At 32.0% G+C, this 21,865-nt stretch overlaps 2 protein-coding genes across 2 annotated transcripts; both read left to right on the forward strand.

The window, feature by feature from the left end:
* Window positions 1–8,485: 8,485 nt before the first annotated feature.
* Window positions 8,486–11,217, forward strand: LOC130934652 (uncharacterized). The gene is made up of 14 exons (XM_057864201.1): window positions 8,486–8,579; window positions 8,699–8,841; window positions 8,933–9,037; window positions 9,173–9,256; window positions 9,352–9,467; window positions 9,547–9,648; window positions 9,731–9,844; window positions 10,070–10,129; window positions 10,240–10,306; window positions 10,442–10,495; window positions 10,579–10,653; window positions 10,741–10,776; window positions 10,861–10,966; window positions 11,144–11,217. The coding sequence occupies exons 1-14, from the start codon at window positions 8,486–8,488 to the stop codon at window positions 11,215–11,217; spliced, it is 1,230 nt and encodes a 409-aa protein (XP_057720184.1).
* Window positions 11,218–16,956: 5,739 nt separating this feature from the next.
* LOC130936061 (SUPPRESSOR OF GAMMA RESPONSE 1) lies at window positions 16,957–21,088 on the forward strand. The gene is made up of 6 exons (XM_057866037.1): window positions 16,957–17,129; window positions 18,252–18,384; window positions 18,902–19,088; window positions 19,486–20,009; window positions 20,246–20,536; window positions 20,626–21,088. Exons 1-6 carry the CDS (start codon window positions 17,122–17,124, stop codon window positions 20,677–20,679), a joined length of 1,197 nt encoding a protein of 398 aa, XP_057722020.1. The 5' UTR covers window positions 16,957–17,121; the 3' UTR covers window positions 20,680–21,088.
* The last annotated feature ends 777 nt before the right edge of the window (window positions 21,089–21,865 follow it).

A 21,865-nucleotide genomic window follows, 5' to 3' on the forward strand; every position in this document is an offset into this window, starting at 1 on the left:
GTTTCAGCAATAAGCCAGAAGCTATTTTTATATAATTCGAACCAGCTTGGTTCGAACTCCATTTCTACATAATTCGAACCAGCTTGGTTCGAATTATATACAAACACATACACACACATAATTCGAACCAGCTTGGTTCGAATTACACATAATTCGAACCAGCTTGGTTCGAATTACACACAAACACACGCACACACTAATTCGAACCAACTTGGTTCGAATTACACACAGTAATTCATGGTATAATTCGAATTATGCTGTTAAAAAATTAATAATTTATTAAAAAAATTTATTAAAAAATTTATTAAAAAAATTAATGATTAAAAAATTAAAAAATATATATTTTTATTTCATACGTTAAAAAAAAGTTAACAAAATATTTAATTACGAGACTTCTTTAAAATATTAATGAGCTATCAATTTGAATTCCACACAATACTTTTCTGTCCATTTTGAAATAGTTCATGAATATTTTTTAATAAATTTTTTTAAATTATACTACAAAAAATATTTTATCCTATGCAAAACAATTTAAAAAAAATGGCTTAAAAATGTTAGGAGTACTATAAAAATTTGTAATGTTATAATAACTTAGGTAAATACATGTATGTACTCAAATTTTAAATAAAATACTCTACATAGTCAATAATAATTTAGAAATGAAAGAAAATATTTTATTCCATACAAAATAATTAAAAAATATATTTTATTATATACAAAATAATTTTAAAAAATGGCTTAAAAGATGTTATGAGTACTATAAAAGTTTGTAATATTCTAGTGATTTAGGTAAATACATGATAAAAATATTTTTTCTTTAATTTCTAAATTATTAGTGACTATGTGGAGTATTTCTTTAATGTCCTAAGTCATTAGGACATTACAAATTTTTATAGTACTTCTAACAGCTTTTAAGCTATTTTTTAAATTATTTTGCATAGAATAAAATATTTTTTTGTGGTATAATTTAAATAAATTTATTAAAAAATATTCATGATAATTTTTTAATAAAATTATTTAAATTATATGGTGAGATATTACATGATTCGAATTACGCATAGGGAAGTTCGAATTACTCTGATTCAAATTATATGGTGAGCAATTCGAATTCTATACAATACTCTTCTGCCCATTCTTGATAGTTCATGAATATTTTTTAATAAATTTATTTAAATTATACCACAAAAAAATATTTTATTCTATGCAAAATAATTTAAAAAATGGCTTAAAGGATGTTAGAAGTAATATAAAAATTTGTAATGTCCTAATGACTTAGGACATTAAAGAAATACTCCACATAGTCACTAATAATTTAGAAATTAAAGAAAAAATATTTTTATCATGTATTTACCTACATCACTAGAATATTACAAACTTTTATAGTACTCATAACATCTTTTAAGCCATTTTTTAAAATTATTTTGTATAGAATAAAATATATTTTTTAATTATTTTGTATAGAATAAAATATTTTCTTTCATTTTTAAATTATTATTGGGGTAAAAAACCATAATAAGCCAACTGGCTCAAAAAATAACGTAAATACGCCAAAGCAAAAATCGTTTCAGCAATAAGCCAGACCGCATTTTTATATAATTCGAACCAGCTTGGTTCGAACTAGAGATGGTAGTAATTCGAACCAGGGTGGTTCGAATTAGGTTATTTTATTTGTTAATAAATCGAACCAACCTGGTTCGAATTATGAATGAATGTAATTCGAACCAAGGTGGTTCGAATTAGGTTATTTTATTTGTTAATAAATCGAACCAACCTGGTTCGAATTATGAATGAATGTAATTCGAACCAAGGTGGTTCGAATTATAGGGAGAAAGGGTTTTCCGTGTAAATCGAACCGGGCTGGTTCGAATTACACAAATCATAGGTCGAACCAGACCGGTTTGAATTAGGGTGAGACTGACTGAGCTGTTTATCTATGGACGAGGCAGATCCGAATCGGCCAAAGAGGTGCGGCCTATGGCGCCAACCCGGCCTATGTCACCATTCATAGTTCGAACCAGACCGGTTTGATTGTTTATGAATAATGCAACACTTTCCGTGGATGCACAATTTAATAAGAAAAAAATAATCACTAAACTGTTTCAAGATTCGTTGATCGTAGGAAGGGAATGTCCCACAAGAGAAATAAAAAAAAAACATAGGTGAACAGACTACAACATAATAAAGTAAATGAACAAAATTGGTGGAGTGAAAAAATGGGTGACAAGACATAACACTGTCACCGAATTTCAAATATGATGACGGAAAAGACTCTAACATGCCTCTTTGTTTGAAATGCTCTTCTTTGGGGTTAACTTAGCGGAGAAGTATTATTTAAAGACAATAATTAAAATAAAATATTATTCAGTAATAAAAATTAAATATTGGAAAGTGTCCAAACTATGGAAAAAAAAGTACAAACCACTATCATACATGATTGAACTTTAAAGAAAAAATACATGAAACATGACTCATCTAAACAGATGCGACCCAGTGCCACAGCGAGGGGGTACCCGTGCCCTCTGACCTCGGCGGATCAACGGCTCCACATCCTCGATGTCATCCTCGTCATCCGGTGGGGCAGGCTGTGCTGGTGGCGCAACATGCAGGGGTGTCGCCGAAATCCCTGCGACAGACTGTGATGCAGCGGTGAAGGCGGATGGAGGAGTACCTCCGAGACGGAACTGGTGACCAGCGGATGAGGATGGAGGCTCATTGAGATCAACATCTAACGGGGCCTGTGTGCCTGAGGTCTGACCACCACTGCGCGGAGTGGCCTCCCCCTGCATGATGGCGCTGATCTCGTCAAGGAAGCGTGGACTCCCGAAGTCCCCAACAAGCGTGTCTGACCCAATGAAGTCTGACCACTGTGATCCGGGGATGCGCCAAGGTGTCCCCCCTGCTCAGGCTGGTCATCGGCAGGCACACCAACGAAATAATCTCCAAGAGGGCCTGATCCAAGTACAGCATCACCTGTGTATGCCCCGGCACCCATCCCTGTACCATACAACTCACCTGCATGACCATGATCGTGTGTGGTAGCACCAGCAGATGCAGCAGCCCCTGAACCACCCCACCAACGGGCCGATGCTGATCGTCGGTGTCGTCCCGATGGTCAGGACGACCCCTCGCCCTACCTCGCCGGCCTCGTCCTCCGCCTCTAGCGGGACCGGCGTCGTAATCATCGTGCACACCAAGGTCAGGCCACCTCCACTCACGCTGGCTCCTCCGTGTCCCCACACCATCCTCCTATCAACCCTACGCCTGTCCGGCACGTCCTCCTGACGATCCATGTCAGGAACTCGCCCCGGACCCCGCTGTGAGGCCTCTAATGGAATAGGAACTGCTCTAGGATCCCCCAACTGCGACTCCGGAGACAAGAACCTCTTACCATACTGACGCCACCAGTCAAGGAACGCATGCGAAGGACCGGGGTCGCCTACAACGTCGAACCTCAGCACAGAGTCCTGACGAGAGTCCCAAAGGAGATGCCATCTCTGCAAAGTAGACGGGAACCATCGATCGCCGCCTCTACCGTCCTTGGACATCAAAAAGTCAATGTTCAGGGCGGGATGCGGAATGGGCTGAACCCCACCAAACTGCGGAAGAACACGATCTATCTGATGCCACTCTATCACAGCAAAGTAGATCAGCGCCGTCACAGAGCGCCACAACGCCATATGCCGAGGCTCCAAAACCTCTGGATGCACAACCTGAAGTACGTCCGGAGTAGTATACGGCATCCATAGAAACTGCAAAAGCAACTCACCCTTGTCAGGGCAACTTTATCACACAACTAGAAATGCTAGATTCTAAAAGGAGACTTGCTAAGTAGCATACTCACCTCCCCATCCTGTAACATGTCTATCCTGAGCCTCCACATCTCCACTCTAGGACCCTTCTCGCTCCCGGAAGGGTTGTAACCTGACCATCTGCACCATACACATTGGTTACATGAACAGAAATATTAATGACTATGCAGTTATGTATGTCAAATTGAAATAGAGAAGGCATAGTATAGTACCTGGATGCCAATGGCCAGCTCGACTCCTCATATCCTGCTGGCCTAAATCGAGGAAAGCGCCAAAAGATCCAAGACTGGAGCAGCTGAAGCGGGCCCGCTAACTTGACCACATGTCTGTTTGCCACTCGGCACATGCACCGGTACAACCAAGCCAGTGCGGCGGAACCCCAGCTGTAGGTACCCATCTCCTCCAGCCTAGCTACGTACGGGAGCCATCTGATGTGAATCCGGTTCCCGGACTTGTCCGCAAACAGCTGCGTGCCCAACAACATCATGATGTACGCACGGGCATAACGGCGCACAGTCTCATCATCAGCATCCTCAGGGCACTCCCCGAAGGTCTCCTGAAACCAGCTGCAGTTCACTGCGTACTTCTGAACCTGGCTGGGAGGAGGTATAACTCCGAGCAACTCCTGGAACCAGACCCAGGCTGGACGGCCACCCTCGATGTATATATGGAACTCGGACAAGCACCCGCTCACGTAACGGCCGTCCACTGGCAAACCCAGCTGGTATGCCACGTCCTGGAGTGTGATGGTGCACTCTCCGAAAGGCATGTGGAACGTGTGCGTCTCTGGACGCCATCGCTCTACGAAAGCACTGACAAGAGCCTCGTCTAGCCGGAACCATCGGTCGTTCAGCCTTGCAAGATGGTATAGACCTGCCATCTGCAAGTACGGAACGTATCTGTCATCAAGTCGCATGCCCTGCTGCCGCCGCATGCTCCTAATGCATCGCTGGGGCTGCTCACAAAATGAAACGCTCAGTTAGAACCGGCTTGAAATCCAACCACAACCATAAGCAGCATCATAAATCATCAACATACCATTCTGCTAAATAAGACCGCATAACATTACATGAAAGATAACCAACTAGAAAACAAATCCATAGACCGCACAACTAAACCGCATAAATAAACCAGCCTAACGAGAAACAGCTTAACTAAACCGGTTTACGTAAAAGAGCTACGGTAAAAACAACTAGCATAAAAAAGTCAAACAAATCACCAACATAAAACCACTAACGAAAATCACCTACCCTAAACCACTAACATAAACCGTTTGCATAAACCACTCGCAAAAACCGCTAACACAAACCACCAACATAAACCACCAACAGAAACCACTAACTTAAACCACTAGCATAAACCACTAACAAAAACTACTAACATAACCCACCTACATAAACCACTAACATAAACCACTAACATAAACCACCATCTAACCCACATGGAAAACCACTAACATAAACCACCAACAGAAACCACTAACTTAAACCACTAGCATAAACCACTAACTTAAACTACTAACATAAACCACCTACATAAACCACTAACATAAACCACTAACATAAACAACCATCTAACCCACATGCAAAACCACTAAGGCACAAATACCGCTAGAATAAAAAATATTTCCGTACTAACCTCCTCGTCGATGACCCCGGCTATATGAGCGACTCCGTCCAACCGATATAACCGTGCCGGATCGTCCCCATGAGCAGAGTATTCCGTTCAGCTATTATTCGGAGAGAATCTCGGTCGTTTTCTCTGAGATTTTGTGGGGTAGGGGGGAGGAATAAGAGTTCGAATGAGGGTGATTCGAACTCCTTATATAGCCGAATCAAGAGTAATTCGAACCACCTTGGTTCGATTTATGAAGGAGAGTAATTCGAACCAGCTTGGTTCGAATTACATGCTTTGCAATGGTAGTAGTTCGAACTAGCCTAGTTCGAATTATGTGTGAGTGAAGTTCGAACCACCTTGGTTCGAATTACGTTGAAATAACAACCTCTAATTCGAACCACCCTGGTTCGAATTACTACCATTTTGAGTTCGAACCAAGCTGGTTCGAATTATATAAAAATGCGGTCTGGCTTATTGATAAAACGATTTTTGCTTTGGCGTATTTACGTTATTTTTCCACTCATTTGGCTTAATATGGTTTTTTACCCTTAATAAAATTTAAGAGTTTTTATTACCATTTGAATAAGTGTACGAATAGATTTTTTTTTAAGTGTTCCAAATTAAATATTGATTTAAATTTGATCATACACTAACTTAAAAATCTTAGATATTATGTCTTTGAATCTTTTCAAGACTACGAGACTCAAAGCACATACCAACTTAATAATTATTTCAGTCGAATATTATGTAAAATCCGATGATTTTGAGTAATTTTCTATAGTGTTTATAGTTATATAATGTATATAATAACTTCTCTCTAACTCTAAGTAAAGGAAAAAGAAAAAAAGAAAGAGCGAAATTATATAATTGGTCATTAATTTCACCATTAAATCACTAGTTTTTTATCTGATCATAGTCTTATTAAAATCCCTAAGAGAGTAGATGTTGAGGAACGAAGGGGAGAAGAGGAGCCATAATTAAATAATCATATAATTATATAAATTTCTATTTTTTCTTTTTTTCATAAGTGTTTTTTTAAGTTTTGTTTTTATAGTTTTGTATCTAATTAAACTTTTGCACTTCAAGTTTTTATTGTACGGAGATTTAGAGATTATAATAATGGATGAAAAAATATATTGTAATTAATAAAAAATTATTTTTACTAAAATTTATTAAATTTACATTTGAGAGAAAGAGAAGGACGGTAAGCTTATCACTCTCATCCCATGAGGTGCTAGTTTTTTTTTTTTTTTGTGACTTCATAAGGTGCTAGTTTAATGTCTATTAGCACTATTTTATAAATTATTTTGTAAGAACTGTCGATTTGGTTAATAAAAAAGTGAGACCGTCTTATTTGAGTTATAACTTAATCTTTTATCTTTTAGAAGTTGAGACAATTTAATCTCTTGAATATACTATTTTTTTAAGAAAAATTAAAGACTATTTTTTTATTTTATAAGAAAGTAATTAAAAGATTGGGGACCATTGTGGTAGTGTTAGGGGCCAAAATTTTCAAATCCCATAATTTGAAAGGCGAACAAAGCCATATCCATATGATGAGATAATAATTAATATTGTGTATTTCAATTGAGTTAGGCGGGGCCTATTGTTGTAGTGTTGGCCCACCCCAAAAAGGGTTCAACTCCATAACACACTACGTTCCATTTGATCCATAAACTGATAAAAGCGCGCACACACTCTTCTCACGTTACATTATTTTCTATCTTCGGCCTCATCGACTAAGCATTCGTTCATGCAAGCCGACACTGTCCACTGTGAGAAACAAAAACAATGAAAGCAAGCATTTTTGCGTCTCCAACCAATCCCAATCACCTGCAACCCCTCAAATCACCATATAATCCTAATTGCATTGTTAATTAACCATTTAGAACACTCCTTCTTTATTTTATCCTTTTCTTAATTCTCTCTCCACGTAGCTTTCGTGGCAACACCAAATTACGTGCAAGAATCCCTTGCGGTATGTTGCATTTCGCTTATGTTTGTGTGCGTGTGTTTCTTTTTTCTAAATGCATATATATGATCATAATTTCTTTTCTATCATCACGTATATGATCTATGCAACAATTTTATTTTAATTTATTTATTTTTAATTTTTTTTTCAATTCAAGCAATGTGACTAGTGTATGGTTTCTTTTGATATCTGTGATCAAAGTCATGCATATATATTCGCTTACCCTACTCGTGTACCGTGTTTTGCACTTTTAAATTCTTCAGCCAAGTCTAAGAAAGAGGGTTTTTTCCCATGCACATGCTATTTATGTATGAACAATAATGTTTGCACGATTTTCTTTTACACACAGTAATAGAATACTCATCATAACAGTACTACACTTTATAATAACAAATGTATTAGTATTCTGAATATTTAGCTATTCAATGTTTAATCTGTCCTTGCTACCGTGAAAAGCTACTAGTAATTGAGAATTTTTTGTCGTCTTAATAATTTTGGAGCATTATAAATGTTCTAGCTTAGTAGATTCAGGTGAGGGATTAATGCTGCAAATTCATCAGCAGCTTCTCTGTGTTATAGATATCATATGGCTATGGATGTCATGAGTGATAATCAAGTTGGTTTCTCATGTTTTTGACATGTATTTTAATTTCAAGGGTATATAAGACACCATATACAGATTCAACCCCAAAATGAGGATACTTAATGTGTAGATGCCATAGAAGACAGTGAATGATAATATGGGAACTCCCATGAGAAGGTAAGGCTTCGATTATTTTTCACATGGAATGAATATTCTTTGTAATTTTTTTTTTCTGTTTTAACAATTTGAATTGTCTGTGTAACTTTAATGTCACGAGTGCAGGTTATACTGTCTGCATTATATTTTTTGGGTGTAAATTCTGTATTAACGTGATATGATATGCTTATATATGTAATGGATTTTTTTTCCTTGAAAGGGTAAAAAAGAAAAGAGGGAGGAGAAATTAAACATGATTGGAATAGTACCTTGCATTATATATATATATATGTATGATTTTTTCTTTTGCTTTTTTTTTTTGGTGGTAGTGGAAATATTAACGAGACAATGAGGCTTACTTTAGCTGCTTTAGTTGGAATTGTTTTTGGATTTTCTCTAGGAGTATCTTTTCCAACTGTATCATTAGTTAAGGTGACTCCCACTCTGTCTCTCTTTCACTCTCTCTCTCTCTCTATATATATATACAAACTATATTATTAAATTAATGTAATGAATTTTCACATAAGTTCTAAATTTTATTAGATGATTTTTGTCATCTATGTACTCTCTTTCCATGCCTTGATCTTACATATGTTAATGATAAGTACACGGGATTTCCAACCAAATCAATCTGGGATGCATGGGCTTCATTGAAGGGAAACAAAAGCATGTTGCATGCGCATCACAACATAAGTGATACAAAGGTATGGTTCTACTGATGATGGTACACTTATGTTGGAAACTATAGGCACCAGCATTGCACTGATAAGGTAAATAATTTTGACTCTGATGCAGATCTGGGTAGCTACAAATCCTCGAGGAGCTGAAAGGCTTCCTCCTGGTATAATCAAACCTCAGTCAGATTTCTTTCTTCGTCGATTATGGGGCCAACCCAGTGAGGTGTGTATACTTATATGCACATTTTGTGAAAAACAAAAGGAAAATGCTTCACACTCATATATATGACAATATGAGCTATTGACAGTTTTATCTTCGCCTATCTGACTCTCTTTTTGATGGAGGTGGCACTTGCAGGACCTAATTGTCAAGCCAAAGTATCTTGTAACCTTCACTGTTGGATATAATCAAAGATACAACATTAATGCTGCAGTGCAAAAGGTAATTTCAGTTTCTCCCTTCCATCATCAATCTGTATTGTAATCTGTGTTCATCCACTAACCATTGCTTTTGGTGCCTCTCTTTGATTATCACAGTTCTCTTCAAACTTCACAATTGTATTGTTTCACTATGATGGGCGGGCTAGTGAGTGGGATGAATTTGAATGGGCAAAGAGAGCTGTCCATATCTCTGCAATCAAGCAAACTAAATGGTTGGTAAAGGATGCTCCATGGATCTTTACCTCTTATAAACTCATTTTTTATATGAAAGACCTTAAAATTTGTTTCAAGGTGGTACGCAAAACGTTTTTTGCATCCTCACATCGTGGCTCCTTATGAATATATCTTTATTTGGGATGAGGACTTAGGTTTGGAACATTTTGATGCAGAGGAGTAAGTCTCAAGAAACTCATCTTGTATGTTACTATAGGTATTAGTGACAATTTCGTAAATTTCAGTTTAACTATTGTTCCAGGTACTTAAAAATGGTTAAGAAACATAACTTGGAGATATCACAGCCCGGTCTAGATCCAATTAGTAGTTTTACATGGCAGATGACAAAGAAAAAGGATGAAGGTGAAGTCCACAAGTAAGTGGAAAACCTTTTTATTATGTGTTTTAATTTTTTTATATTAGAGATGTTTCCTCTGTCTTCTTTATCATCCTCAATAACAAAAAGGCAATGAAGTTGGCTACATGTGAGTTAAATAAATCAGTTATACTACTTTGTGAAAACCATATTTCTTTACCTTTGGTTCATTAAGCGTGATGCTAAACTATTAATTATTCTTTCTCCCCTGAAACTATGGTGTAGGATGGTTGATGATGGCGGGTGGTGGCAATGTAGTGATCCACATTTGCCACCTTGTGCTGGGTATAAAGCAGAGCCAATACGCAACTTTTCTTCTCTTCCATTCTCCATCTTGCATATATATATATATATATATCCTCATTCTTTCTTTTGATTCTTTAAATGCTTATCAGATTTGTGGAGATTATGGCTCCTGTTTTTTCTTCAGATGCATGGCGTTGTGTATGGCATATGATACAGGTTTATGTCTAAGTTTTGTATCGATATAAGCATAGATTATATTACTTACTTATTATCATTATATAATTATATCAAATAATGATAACTACGCTTTTAACAGTGGTAGTACTAGTACTTATTATCTATTCTCCGCAGAATGATCTAATTCATGGATGGGGCCTTGATTTTGCTCTAAGACGATGCGTTAAGGTTATTATTGCTAGCAAGCTAGTTTGTCTTTGTTTGATATGAATTTTTGAGTGAAAATTAAGTATTGTTGTGCTTGGTTGCAGATTCCTCATGAGAATATTGGAGTTGTTGATACTCAGTGGATTGTCCACCAAAGTGTTCCATCTCTAGGGAACCAGGTGAATGAAGCTTTAAAATGTTTCTTCCAAATCACAACACTTGCTTTTACAGGGATTAAGTGGTCCTTTCTTTGTTTTCTTCAATAGGGGCACGCAGAAGATGGTAGAGCACCATGGGAAGGGGTATGTATGCATTTCTTCCTACCACAATTGGATTATGATTATTCATGTTTTATTTTTATTATTATTAATATTATTTTGCATCAGGTGAGAGAAAGGTGTCATAAAGAATGGACATTGTTTCAAGATCGTATGGCTAATGCAGAGAGAGATTATTTTCAAGCAATGGGAATTATTCCACGGAACACGACAGGTAGTTAGGGACAGGGGATGACTGTGCAAAAGAAAAGTAGCTTCGAAAATTACAATATTACATTACGTAGAACTAGAAGTCACGTTTTTATTCCATTCTTTTTATTAAATACCTTTTTACGAGACATAATTCCTGCATGCTCCATAGATGTATCACTGCGTTCTTTCATGTAAATAGGACGCAACATTTTGGTATACATTCGCGCTTTTCAAGACTTCGTTTATCGTTTCACGCATTATCCAAAGAATTAATGATACATTGTAGATAGAAAAGCAAATTTCATAATGTATTCTACAAAGCCAGTAAAAATCGCATTTAGTTATATATTGTTAAAATTTTATAAAATTGTGACTAACATAAATTAGCCACTAATATAGGACTATGATTAATCGGATCGTTAGTTTTATAGTTTGTGACGGTTATTTTTTTAGCAACGATTTTTAAAATTGTGGAGGCTTTTAGCTAGACACAATATAGTAGTAATTAGCACAGTTAAAATTATGGCTAAAATTTGCAAATGAAATAAAAAAAAAAAAGAATTCATTGACTACCGTTAAATTTTGGCTAAAATTTATAAATTTGTCATAATTTCAATTGGGGTTAACTATGAAGATTAAACTATATATATTACATATACTCTTGTTACATTAGATTTGACAATGACAAAATAGCTTTTCGTATATATACAAACAAAAAAAAATAAACAAAAAAGTTTATTAATCACAATTTATTTTTTTATGATTATATGATATCTATTAATATTATTTTTTAATAAATACTTGTAGTATATAATAATAGATAAATATTTACATGTAGTTGTCTTTATATGAAGTTAATAGTTAAAAAATTTTAGATGATATAAGTCAAACTTATCAAATCATCTAACCGTTCTTAAATATCAACTTCACATGAAAACAACTGTATGTGAATTTTCACCTATAATAATATAATAATACAATAAATATAAACTAATTAATAAAATATTAAAATTTAAAAATGATAATTATCTTTATAAAAACAAAATAAAAGTACTTATAATAAAAAAATTAAATTTTATATAATTATTTAATTATACCGGATTAACCGGTTCGACCAGTGACTCGCCAATTGACCCAGTGACCCAATAACCTTATACCGGTTTAGTTCTAATGTCCATTAGACTAGTGTGGAAAGTAATAATTTGCATGAGTTTAATGCAGAGTAGACTTACAATTACGTTGTTGTTCAAAAAATATTTTTTATGTTTAGGCCTTGCAAGTAAGTGGACAAACTTCAATAAATTATTATGGTTTCTATTTTTTCTTTTTCTAATACCGGTCCAATATAAATAGTTATAAATTTGTGAAACAAAACATCTTCTCTATTTATTGAAATCAACTATCTTTTGTGAAAAAAAATGATCTATTTAAAAAAAATTTATAATTTAATTCTAATAAATAAAAATCTCAATCTGAAAATACAACGATTGAATTTTGTATAATATTTATTATTCAATACTAAATATTTTTCTATAATATTTGTATAATAACTAATAGATAAAAAAAGAATATGATACATATCAAATTTTTTTAATGTTTAAATTAAATAAATTGTATTTTTAACAGCGAAACAAATTTTTATTTTATTTTGCGAGAATATCATTCTTTTATAATAGATAATAGATAATTATATAATGATTTCTTTAATTACATCTAAGTGAATTACTTTTAATTATTTTTAAAATTAATAATAAATTATCTAATATAATTTAGATACATTAATTTATAATTTAAAATTATACACTATTTTATTTACACTAATAGATTCTAAATATCAATATTAAAATTTAAAATTATTAGTTCAAACTACGTCCAACTATTACATTTAAATAAATCTAAATAGATCCAAAATAATAATCAATTGTTATTGTGTTTTCAAATTGAGATTTTTTATTTATTAGAATTAAATTATAAACTTTTTTTTAAATAGATCATTTTTTTTTTGCACAAAAGATAGCTGATTTCAATAAATAGAAAAGATGTTTTGTTTCACAAATTCATAACTATTTATATTGGACTAGTATTAAAAAAAAAAAAAATAGAAACCAGAATAATTTATCGAAGTTTGTCCACTTACTTGTAAGGCCTAAACATAAAAAATATCTTTTGGGTAGCGTAATTGCAAGTCTACTCTACATTAAACTCATGCAAATTATTGCGCTCTACACTAGCCTAATGAACGTTAGAACCGAACCAGTATAAGGTTACTGGGTCACTAGTCGAACTGGTTAACCCGGTATAAATATAATTATATAAAATTTAATTATTTTTTTATTATAAGTACTTTTATTTTGTTTTTATAAAAATAATTATCATTTTCAAATTTTAATACTTTATTAACTAGTTTATATTTATTGTATTATTATATTATTATAGGTTAAAACTCACATACAATTATTTTCATATGAAGTTGATATTTAAGAACTGTTAGACGATTTGACAAGTTTGACTAAATATCATCTAAAATTTTTCAACTATTAATTTCATATGAAGACAACTACATGTGAGTCTTTACCTATTATTATATACTACAAGTATTTATTGAAAAATAATATTAATAGATATCATATAATCATAAAAAGAAAAAATAAATTGTGATTAATAAATTTTTTTGTTTATCTTTTTAATTTGTATATATTTAATAAAATTTATAGTTAAATAAAATATCATTAATTTTAAAATGAGTGACTTTAAAATTAAAATAAATTGAATATAAGTAAAATAAAAGATTATTATATATATTATAATTTGTATATATAATAGTAAGAAGCATCTTAGCTTAGTGAAGAGAGCTAGAGTGTCATAGATTCGTCGAGCGGTTCAGTCCGATCAGAACCCATTGTATCACTACTTGTGTGGTTCAGTTTGATCAAAATCCATTGTATCACCACCTGTCCTCTTTTTATTAAGCTGGAGCATATGAAGCACGGTAAATTTGGAGAGAGCTGGAGCGTAACAAAGTGGTTCGATTCGATCCGGTCTAATTAACCATCAGTCAAAGCAAAATTATTGTATTATTATCTATCCTCTTTCTATAAGTTAGTTAATTTTTGGTCATTTTTAGCTACCATAAAACTTTTCAATAACAATATATATAAAAGATAACTAAGGTAATGCTCAATTTTCCAACACTATAAAAAAGTCTTTAATTTTTTTAAATAATAAAATTAGTTCCTGAATTTATAAATTGTTTCGACTCTAATCAATTGTTGCTAATATAATATTGGCATAGAGTGTTATTACAAACTCGAATTCCACAGCCTTAAATGCTTAATAATGACTCGATAAAGTGTTTATAATAACTCCACGAAGGCCCAAGGCCTATAGCCTCTTACTATCACTCAATTCAGCGCATCTCTAAAGTTTTGTTTGGTCGGAAAGAAAAAAATAAAAAATAAAAAATAAAAAATAAAAAATAAAAAGAACAAAAAAAAAAAAATAAATTGAGTGAAATATTATTTTTTTTTAAATATCTTTAGATGAAAGAAAAATAAAGAAAAAAAATAATATAATATTATAAAAAAATAATTTTATTTTTAAATATTTTAAAATATATTAAAAAATAAAAGATAATATTAGAATATTGATATTAAATACATTTTTTTTATTTTTCATCTATTATTGAAGAGAAAAAGTTTTCAGTGAATTCTACTTATTTTTTTTTACTTTTTCGTTCAACCAAATAAAAATAATAACTATTTTTCTTTCAATTTTTTTATTTTTTTTTATTTTCACCTCAAAAAAGCCTAGAGATGTGCTAATCACTTAGGAGATATGATAAATCACGAACTTATAAAATCGGTTTCTCCAAGTATGATCTATCTGAACCTTTACAAACCCTATCTCTTACGTATCCAATGACTTGGGTTTTATTTGCACCTCATTTTTTAAAAGATTTTTTTAAATGATAATTTTTATAAAAAAAATTTATAAAAATAAAAATAATTTTATATTTAAATATTTTATATAAAAAATATTTTTATTTATCAATTATATTTAAGTTAAATAAAATAAAAATATTTTTTATTTATTTATTACGTAAAAATATATTTTTTTAAAAAAGTTTAAAAAATATAAATTATAGTTTTTAAAAAATTTTCTTTTAATTCTTATAATGTTTTTAGTTTTATTATTAAAAATTTACTAAAATATAAAAAAACATATTTTTTATTAATTTTTTTATCAATTTAATAACTTCAAACAAACGTTTAATCATTCAAATATCTTTGTAAATCACCTCTACCATTCACACATCAAGAGTCCGAAGGCCGGAAGAAATCTTGCATCCATAATTGACGATCCCAAATATCTGAGGTAACTCACAAACAAGTGTTAAAGTATTATCGTAGCATCTTATAATAATAAGGTGACATATTTAGAACTTTAGTATCATTAAACTAGTGTTTGTGATGAAGATCTCTTTAAAATTTTATAAAAAAAAAGCAAAAATAAAAAAATAAATCAATAAATTAGTTAATTAACAAACTAATTAAAAGCGTAAATTTTATAATTAACACTAAATTATCTGTTAATAAATTAGATTTTTTTATTTAAATTATTTAAATATAATATTTATAAAAATATGTAATCTGAAACATATTTATCTATATACATAATATTTCATATTTCGAATACAATATCTAAAAATAATGTGTTTAGACATATTGATCTCTAAGATAAAGAATATTATTTTATCAATTTTTTACTCTAAAAGAACTTAATCCTTATTTTGTAATGCAACTTAAAAGCTTTTAGCCTTTGGTCATTAAGTAGGGTCTATGATATACCGACTATGGATACTAATACAACTACATAAATTTTAAATTTTTATAAGATACAAGAATATATATATATATATAATTTGAAATATTTTTTAAAAGAAAGGTAATTATATTAAAATATAAATTAAATTTTTAATATTTTATTTTATTTATATAAAGTATTTAAAATATTTTCTTGTTTTAATAAATAATAATATATATTATTCTTAAATTTATTATAACAATATACATGTTAAAAATAAAGTTGGACATACCGACATATGATGGTAATTAGATGTGTTCAAATATGTTCAACGAAAATTTTTTTATTTTTTATTAAGATACTATTTGATACGGCAGATACGTGTATCAGATAAGTGTCTTATTCGAAATATATCTGACACGCAAATACGATAATTTAACTACATATCCGTATTTCATAGAATAGGGTTGTTAAACAGATTAGTCTAGCCATTTTAAGTTTAGTCCGCTAAATCTATTTATTTACGAGTCATAATTTTTGGACTATTTATAATCAATTCAATAGTCCGTTTAATCTTTTAATTTATTTTTTAAAAAATAATTTTTTTAAAAATATAATTTTTAAGTGAAAAATTTTAAATAAATAATGTTTTATTAGTTGATTGAATAAAAAAATATTGGCTAAAAATATTTTTTTAAATACAAATAAATTAAATAAATTACGTGTTTAATCTACAGACTAATCTATTATTTTTTTTTGAATTAACTAAACTCAATTCGTTTAACCCAAAATCCTTTTAACCCAAAATTTAGATGAAATTAGTTTTAGAAGTAAGTTCGCCTTTTTTTTTTTAATTTTTTTCCCTTAAATTTGCGGCGTAAATAAATAAATTACATTATTGAGTTATAACTCAAATGACATCAATTTTAACAGTCCTACCCCTGCCATTAAGTACTCCGTATGAAAAGTGATTGGGGTAAACAATGCAAGAATCTGTAACGTTACTTTACATTTACTGATTTGCCCTTTTTTAGCTTGGCGACCAAGGATGCAAGGTTAAACTTGTAATTCTGGCCCTTACACGGTTTGCGTCTTTACGAAACTCGACTTTCTCTTTCCGTCTCAATATCCGAACCAATAGGCTCGGTTTTGCTTTGGCTCATTTGTTCGACAGAGCAGCAATGACGAAGCACAGGTTCGAATGCACAGTCTCTTCCCATTACCAACAAAAACCCCAGGCTACAATTTCCCGCTCACTCTACCGACTGTCGCTTTCTTTGTCTCTCTGTCGATTGAAAATGGGAAACCGATGCTGAGGCTCAATACTCTCCACAGTTCTGCTTCAGCTCAAGCTTCTTCCTCTTCCTCTCTGCAATGGCTAGGTGAGGTTTAGAATCAGATTCAGATATGGCCACATTGCATAATGTGATACACGTTTTCTTCCTTAGTAACTTTTGTGTGTGTGTGTTACGCTTTCATTTTTTTTTCTTAAAAAATCATTTTTGATTTTTGATTTTAACTTAATTGTGGTTTGGATACATTTTGTGGCATTTTATTTTCCTATTTTGGGGTTATTGACATGGACGTGCTTCAGTTTTGGGAAAGCAAACTGTAGTCTGTAGTGTAGGGTTTGACATGCTTGAGTTTGGTAAATAGCTGCTGCTACTTTTTTCTCTTGTTCCAATTAAAGTAAACAAAGTGTTTCTTGAAGTGGTCCTGATTGCTAAACATGATTACATGAATCCTTATTGGAATATTTCAAATGACATTATGATAGTGTTAGTCACAGTATACTATGTTCTTACACAAGAAGTTACATTTTGTGCTTTGGCTTTGTATGAGTCCTTTTTTCTACCCTGATTGAAGCTGTTGGTGAAGAAAAAGCTTTCTGAAGGGAATTTCATGGTGAAAATCTCACTATGTTGTAAATGATTAATAATGAGTATCCTGGTATCTTGCCCTTCTAATTTACTCCTTGCCATGCATTTCTAATTTTGATTACAATCTGTAATATGCTGTGTTTTTGTGGTTATGGAATCTTTAAGCTGTGTTTGTGAATTGAGGTTTAGAAGGGGAAGGGAAAGAAGTGAAAGGTTTGAAGAGTAAAAGGTAATTGAATCATAATTATATGACTCTGTTTCACTCTACAAGCCCTTCTCATTACTCTTCAAACTCTTCCTATCCCTTCTTTCGGTAGAAAACCTCATATTGACATTACTGCCTTCTGGCCTCCGGATTCTGTGCAGTACAGAATTCCCTGTGACTGTTTCTTTTTTTCATTTGACTTCATTTCTACTTCTCTTTAACTGTATTGGACCTAGAAATTCGCCATTGTTATTCCTAATTATTTATTCCATTTTCGTATTTATCATGTAAAGAAGCTGAATTTTCACACTTTTATTTAAATCTAGCTATGCTTTTAAAGTTCTTCAGCTAACAATCTCTTCTTCTTTATCTTCCAATGGTATGATGAACTTAGGAATGTTTGCTATTTTATTTGGCAGGAGCTGGCTTATTGACATAGGTGGATTTGCAAAGAAAGTGAAAAGCACTAATTTATCTCCAGCTGATCAAATCAAAGATTGTGGGGCATATCGTGATTGTCCAAACTGCCATTACCGTATTGATAACCGTGATGTACGTTAAAATTCATCATAATATTCATTCTCATTTTATAGTTGTTAGGTAAATTGACACACACAACTCAACATAGAGTCAACATAGAGGCAATGAACTGGCTTTTATATAATAAAGCCTTCAATGATCATTTGTAGTTTCGTTATGGTCCATTCTCTTTTCCCTATATTTTACTTTTAACTTTGGATTTAGCTAACAAGGGCACATGTTAAAGTTACGAATTAAGAAAGTTATTATAGAAAATGTGTAGAGTTTAGTTTTCAATGCAAATGTTGTGCATCTATTAAAATAAAACATTTAAGACTTTCTACTAATACTAATCTTAACTTGTGCCCTTTAGTAAAACCCTTTAACTTTTGGCTAATACAATTCCTTCATTTATTTGATGTTGTGCTTGTGTGAGTTTGCAAACTTAACCATCATACCAGGATTGAAGAATTTTGGCATGGGTTTGAATGATTGCAGATGTTTAGTTATGAATATTTCTTCTTCTTCTTCCTTTTATTTTTTTAAATAGGTTTCTACTGAGTGGCCTGGCTTTCCTCTTGGTGTGAAGTTTGATCCTTCTGATGTAGAACTCCTAGAACATTTAGCAGGAAAATGTGGCATTGGAAATGCTCAGCTGCATATGTTTATTAATGAGTTCATTCCAACAATAGAAGAAGAAGAAGGTATTTGCTATACACATCCAGAAAATCTTCCAGGTGAGGTTTCTCTATGCTTTTGCTTCCAAAAATTTAAACATTAAACATGTGAAAGGATTCTTTTCTGTATGCTCTTCACCTTGATACAGAAAAGAATTCTTTCACATGGACCTTATGAGACTTGTGTTTTGCACTATAAAGCAAAACCCAATCAATGTTCAGATCATGTTAATTGAAAGCCGTGTTGGAAATACATTACATGTTGCTTTTACTGTTATATGTTGAGGGTTAGGGAACAACAGGTTTTATGATTGCCGAACTTAATGATGTTGCTTTTATGAATGATAATCATTTCATAATCCCTAATGTGTTCTGAATATTGAGTTTTTCTTGTGGACTTACATTGGCCCACTTTTCTGGAGCTATGTCTCTAATCATCATGACTGTTTTATTTCAGGTGTCAAGAAAGATGGGAGCAGTGCCCATTTCTTTCACAGAACAACCAATGCCTATACTACTGGTCAACGGAAGCGTCGAAAGATTCATCATGAATGTTTGACTGAAGAGCATGTACGGTGGCATAAGACTGGTAAGACAAAAGCTATATTGGAGGATGGAGTGCATAAGGGCTTTAAGAAGATCATGGTTCTTTATATAAGACCTAAGAAAGGGTCCAAACCTGATAAAACGAATTGGGTGATGCACCAATACCATTTAGGAACTGATGAAGAGGAGAAGAACGGTGAATATGTGGTTTCAAAGATTTTTCAGAAGCAAACTGAGAAAAATGAGGAGAATCCAGCGGTTGAAGATTCTGACCAGACTGAGAAAAATGAGAATCGATTGGCTGATGATTCCAACTGTATAGCATCCCGAACCAGTCCTAGAACTCCGAAACCAAATCCCCCAAATCCACCTCGAGCTGGAAATTTTGTTGACAATGATGATAATATTGACGAAACTGAACTTCCATTCACTCAGGTAGTAGCTGTATTTCATAATTATTAATACAACTGTTAAATCATCTTCTAGAAACATCAAATGGAAAAGAGAAGTCAAATCTGATATATTTCCTCCCTAACTAGTTCGCACATAATCTAAGGATTAACTTGGCTTTCAACATGTATTTATGTATGACTGATGGAACAAGTTCTACGCTTTGTTTTTTCTTAAACTTGTCCACATTTAGTTTCTAAAATTTGAACTTTTTGAACTAGGATGTGAAATGTGTCCCACTATGTGATGTTCTGGATCAGAACAATGCTGGTGACCCTGCATGGCTGGCAGGTGAATCGCAGGCTGTGGAAAACTTCGACTTTGATGGCTTGGATGACATCTTGTTCTGCAATGAAATATTTGATTCATCATCTCTACTAGATGTTTCTGGAACGGAAACCATGATAAATGGATCTGCTTCAAACGATATGCTTGGGAATGATAGTTTATCATACGGAACTTCCGTTCTTGATACCCTTGACTTGGGTACTCCCCCAGATTTTGATCTTTCAGTAAGCATCCAGTTACCATGCTCCCTGTATCTTTGATTTTGAGTTTGTACATTTACTAACAAGCTCTACTATTCTCACTTTGGATGCAGAATCTGAATTTTTACTCTCAAGATAGTATTTTCGACTGGGTCGACAGATTATGAAGTGATTTCTGAAGTTTGAGTCCATCTGAATGCATGTTTGTTCAGCTCTTAGATGCTTCAGATTCAAATATAGTAAGTGAAACATAGGTTCTCACGTGATGATTTGCAAGCAGAAATAACAGTATTTGTTTGTCCCTGGTTCTTGAAATTCTGCAAAATTTGTAATCCCATGTAAACACATTTGGGCATTGTTCAGGTGGGTGTATTTTGGTGTTCATGTGGATTTTAGGCATTATTCACGTGGGTTGTATTTGTGTGTCAAATAGCTTTTGTGGTATATGTTGTTTCCATAGCCATCTAAACTTGGTTGCCTCATTCTGTTGTGGTAGATAAATCTCTGGTAGCAAAGTCCAAACTTATATAAGTACTTGATATTTGACTGTTTTTATGTCAATACTAGAATTACTATCCGCGGATTCAAATAAATGAGAAGCAATTAATAAATATTATGAAATAATTTTAATACATAATTATAAATATAAATAAAAAACATTTTTTAAAATAATAAAAGTTTAATTACATGAAAAAATACATTATAAATTTTTGAAAATTCTAAGAGTCATTAATTATTTATAAAATGTTTAAGATTGTCTTTATTAAAAACGTTATATATATATATATATATAGTTTTATTTTCAATGTGTATCTTATATTTTAATAAGTATTTTATGCACATGATTGTTTTTTTATGTATATAGTATGGTTGTATTTTTATTAATTTTTATTTCAAAAATTAAAGTTTCATATATATATAATATTCATTATTTTGATAAGTATAAATATATTGTATGTTTTATTGGATAAAATTAAAACACAAATATTAACATAAAATAAAATAATGTTGAATGACTATTTGAATCAGTTCAAAGGTTAGATTTTTAAACTAGTAATTATTATTTTTAATGATTTTTTAATTATGAATTAATTTTTTAAGTATTTTTTATAGTAATTTTAGGTTTAAATACGATTTTGGTCTATAAGATATAGATCGAAAAATTTTTTTCGTCCCCAATATTTTTTTTATACAAAATTATCCCTAAAGTTTAAAATCGTTATTTTTACTTAAATATTAAAATTTTTAGACTAAATTACTCATAACAAAAAATAATAAAAAAGAAAAAAAAAGAGAAAAAGAGAGTGTTTCTGTTAAGAGAGAAAGGAAGAAGAAGAAGGGGAACAAAAGAAG

Source organism: Arachis stenosperma, chromosome 6, assembly GCF_014773155.1.
Source record: "Arachis stenosperma cultivar V10309 chromosome 6, arast.V10309.gnm1.PFL2, whole genome shotgun sequence".
Taxonomy (NCBI): Eukaryota; Viridiplantae; Streptophyta; class Magnoliopsida; order Fabales; family Fabaceae; genus Arachis; species Arachis stenosperma.

What these genes read in the sequence shown, in the direction of transcription:
- LOC130936061 (XM_057866037.1), top strand. An exon ending in CTGAACTTCCATTCACTCAG is followed by an intron (nt 20,010 to 20,245) that starts GTAGTAGCTGTA and finishes TTTTTGAACTAG; the next exon opens with GATGTGAAATGTGTCCCACT. An exon ending in CCCCAGATTTTGATCTTTCA is followed by an intron (nt 20,537 to 20,625) that starts GTAAGCATCCAG and finishes CTTTGGATGCAG; the next exon opens with AATCTGAATTTTTACTCTCA.
- LOC130934652 (XM_057864201.1), top strand. Translation starts at nt 8,486, where the DNA reads ATGAGGCTTACTTTAGCTGCTTTAGTTGGAATTGTTTTTGGATTTTCT. An exon ending in GAACATTTTGATGCAGAGGA is followed by an intron (nt 9,649 to 9,730) that starts GTAAGTCTCAAG and finishes CTATTGTTCCAG; the next exon opens with GTACTTAAAAATGGTTAAGA. An exon ending in GTAGAGCACCATGGGAAGGG is followed by an intron (nt 10,777 to 10,860) that starts GTATGTATGCAT and finishes ATTTTGCATCAG; the next exon opens with GTGAGAGAAAGGTGTCATAA.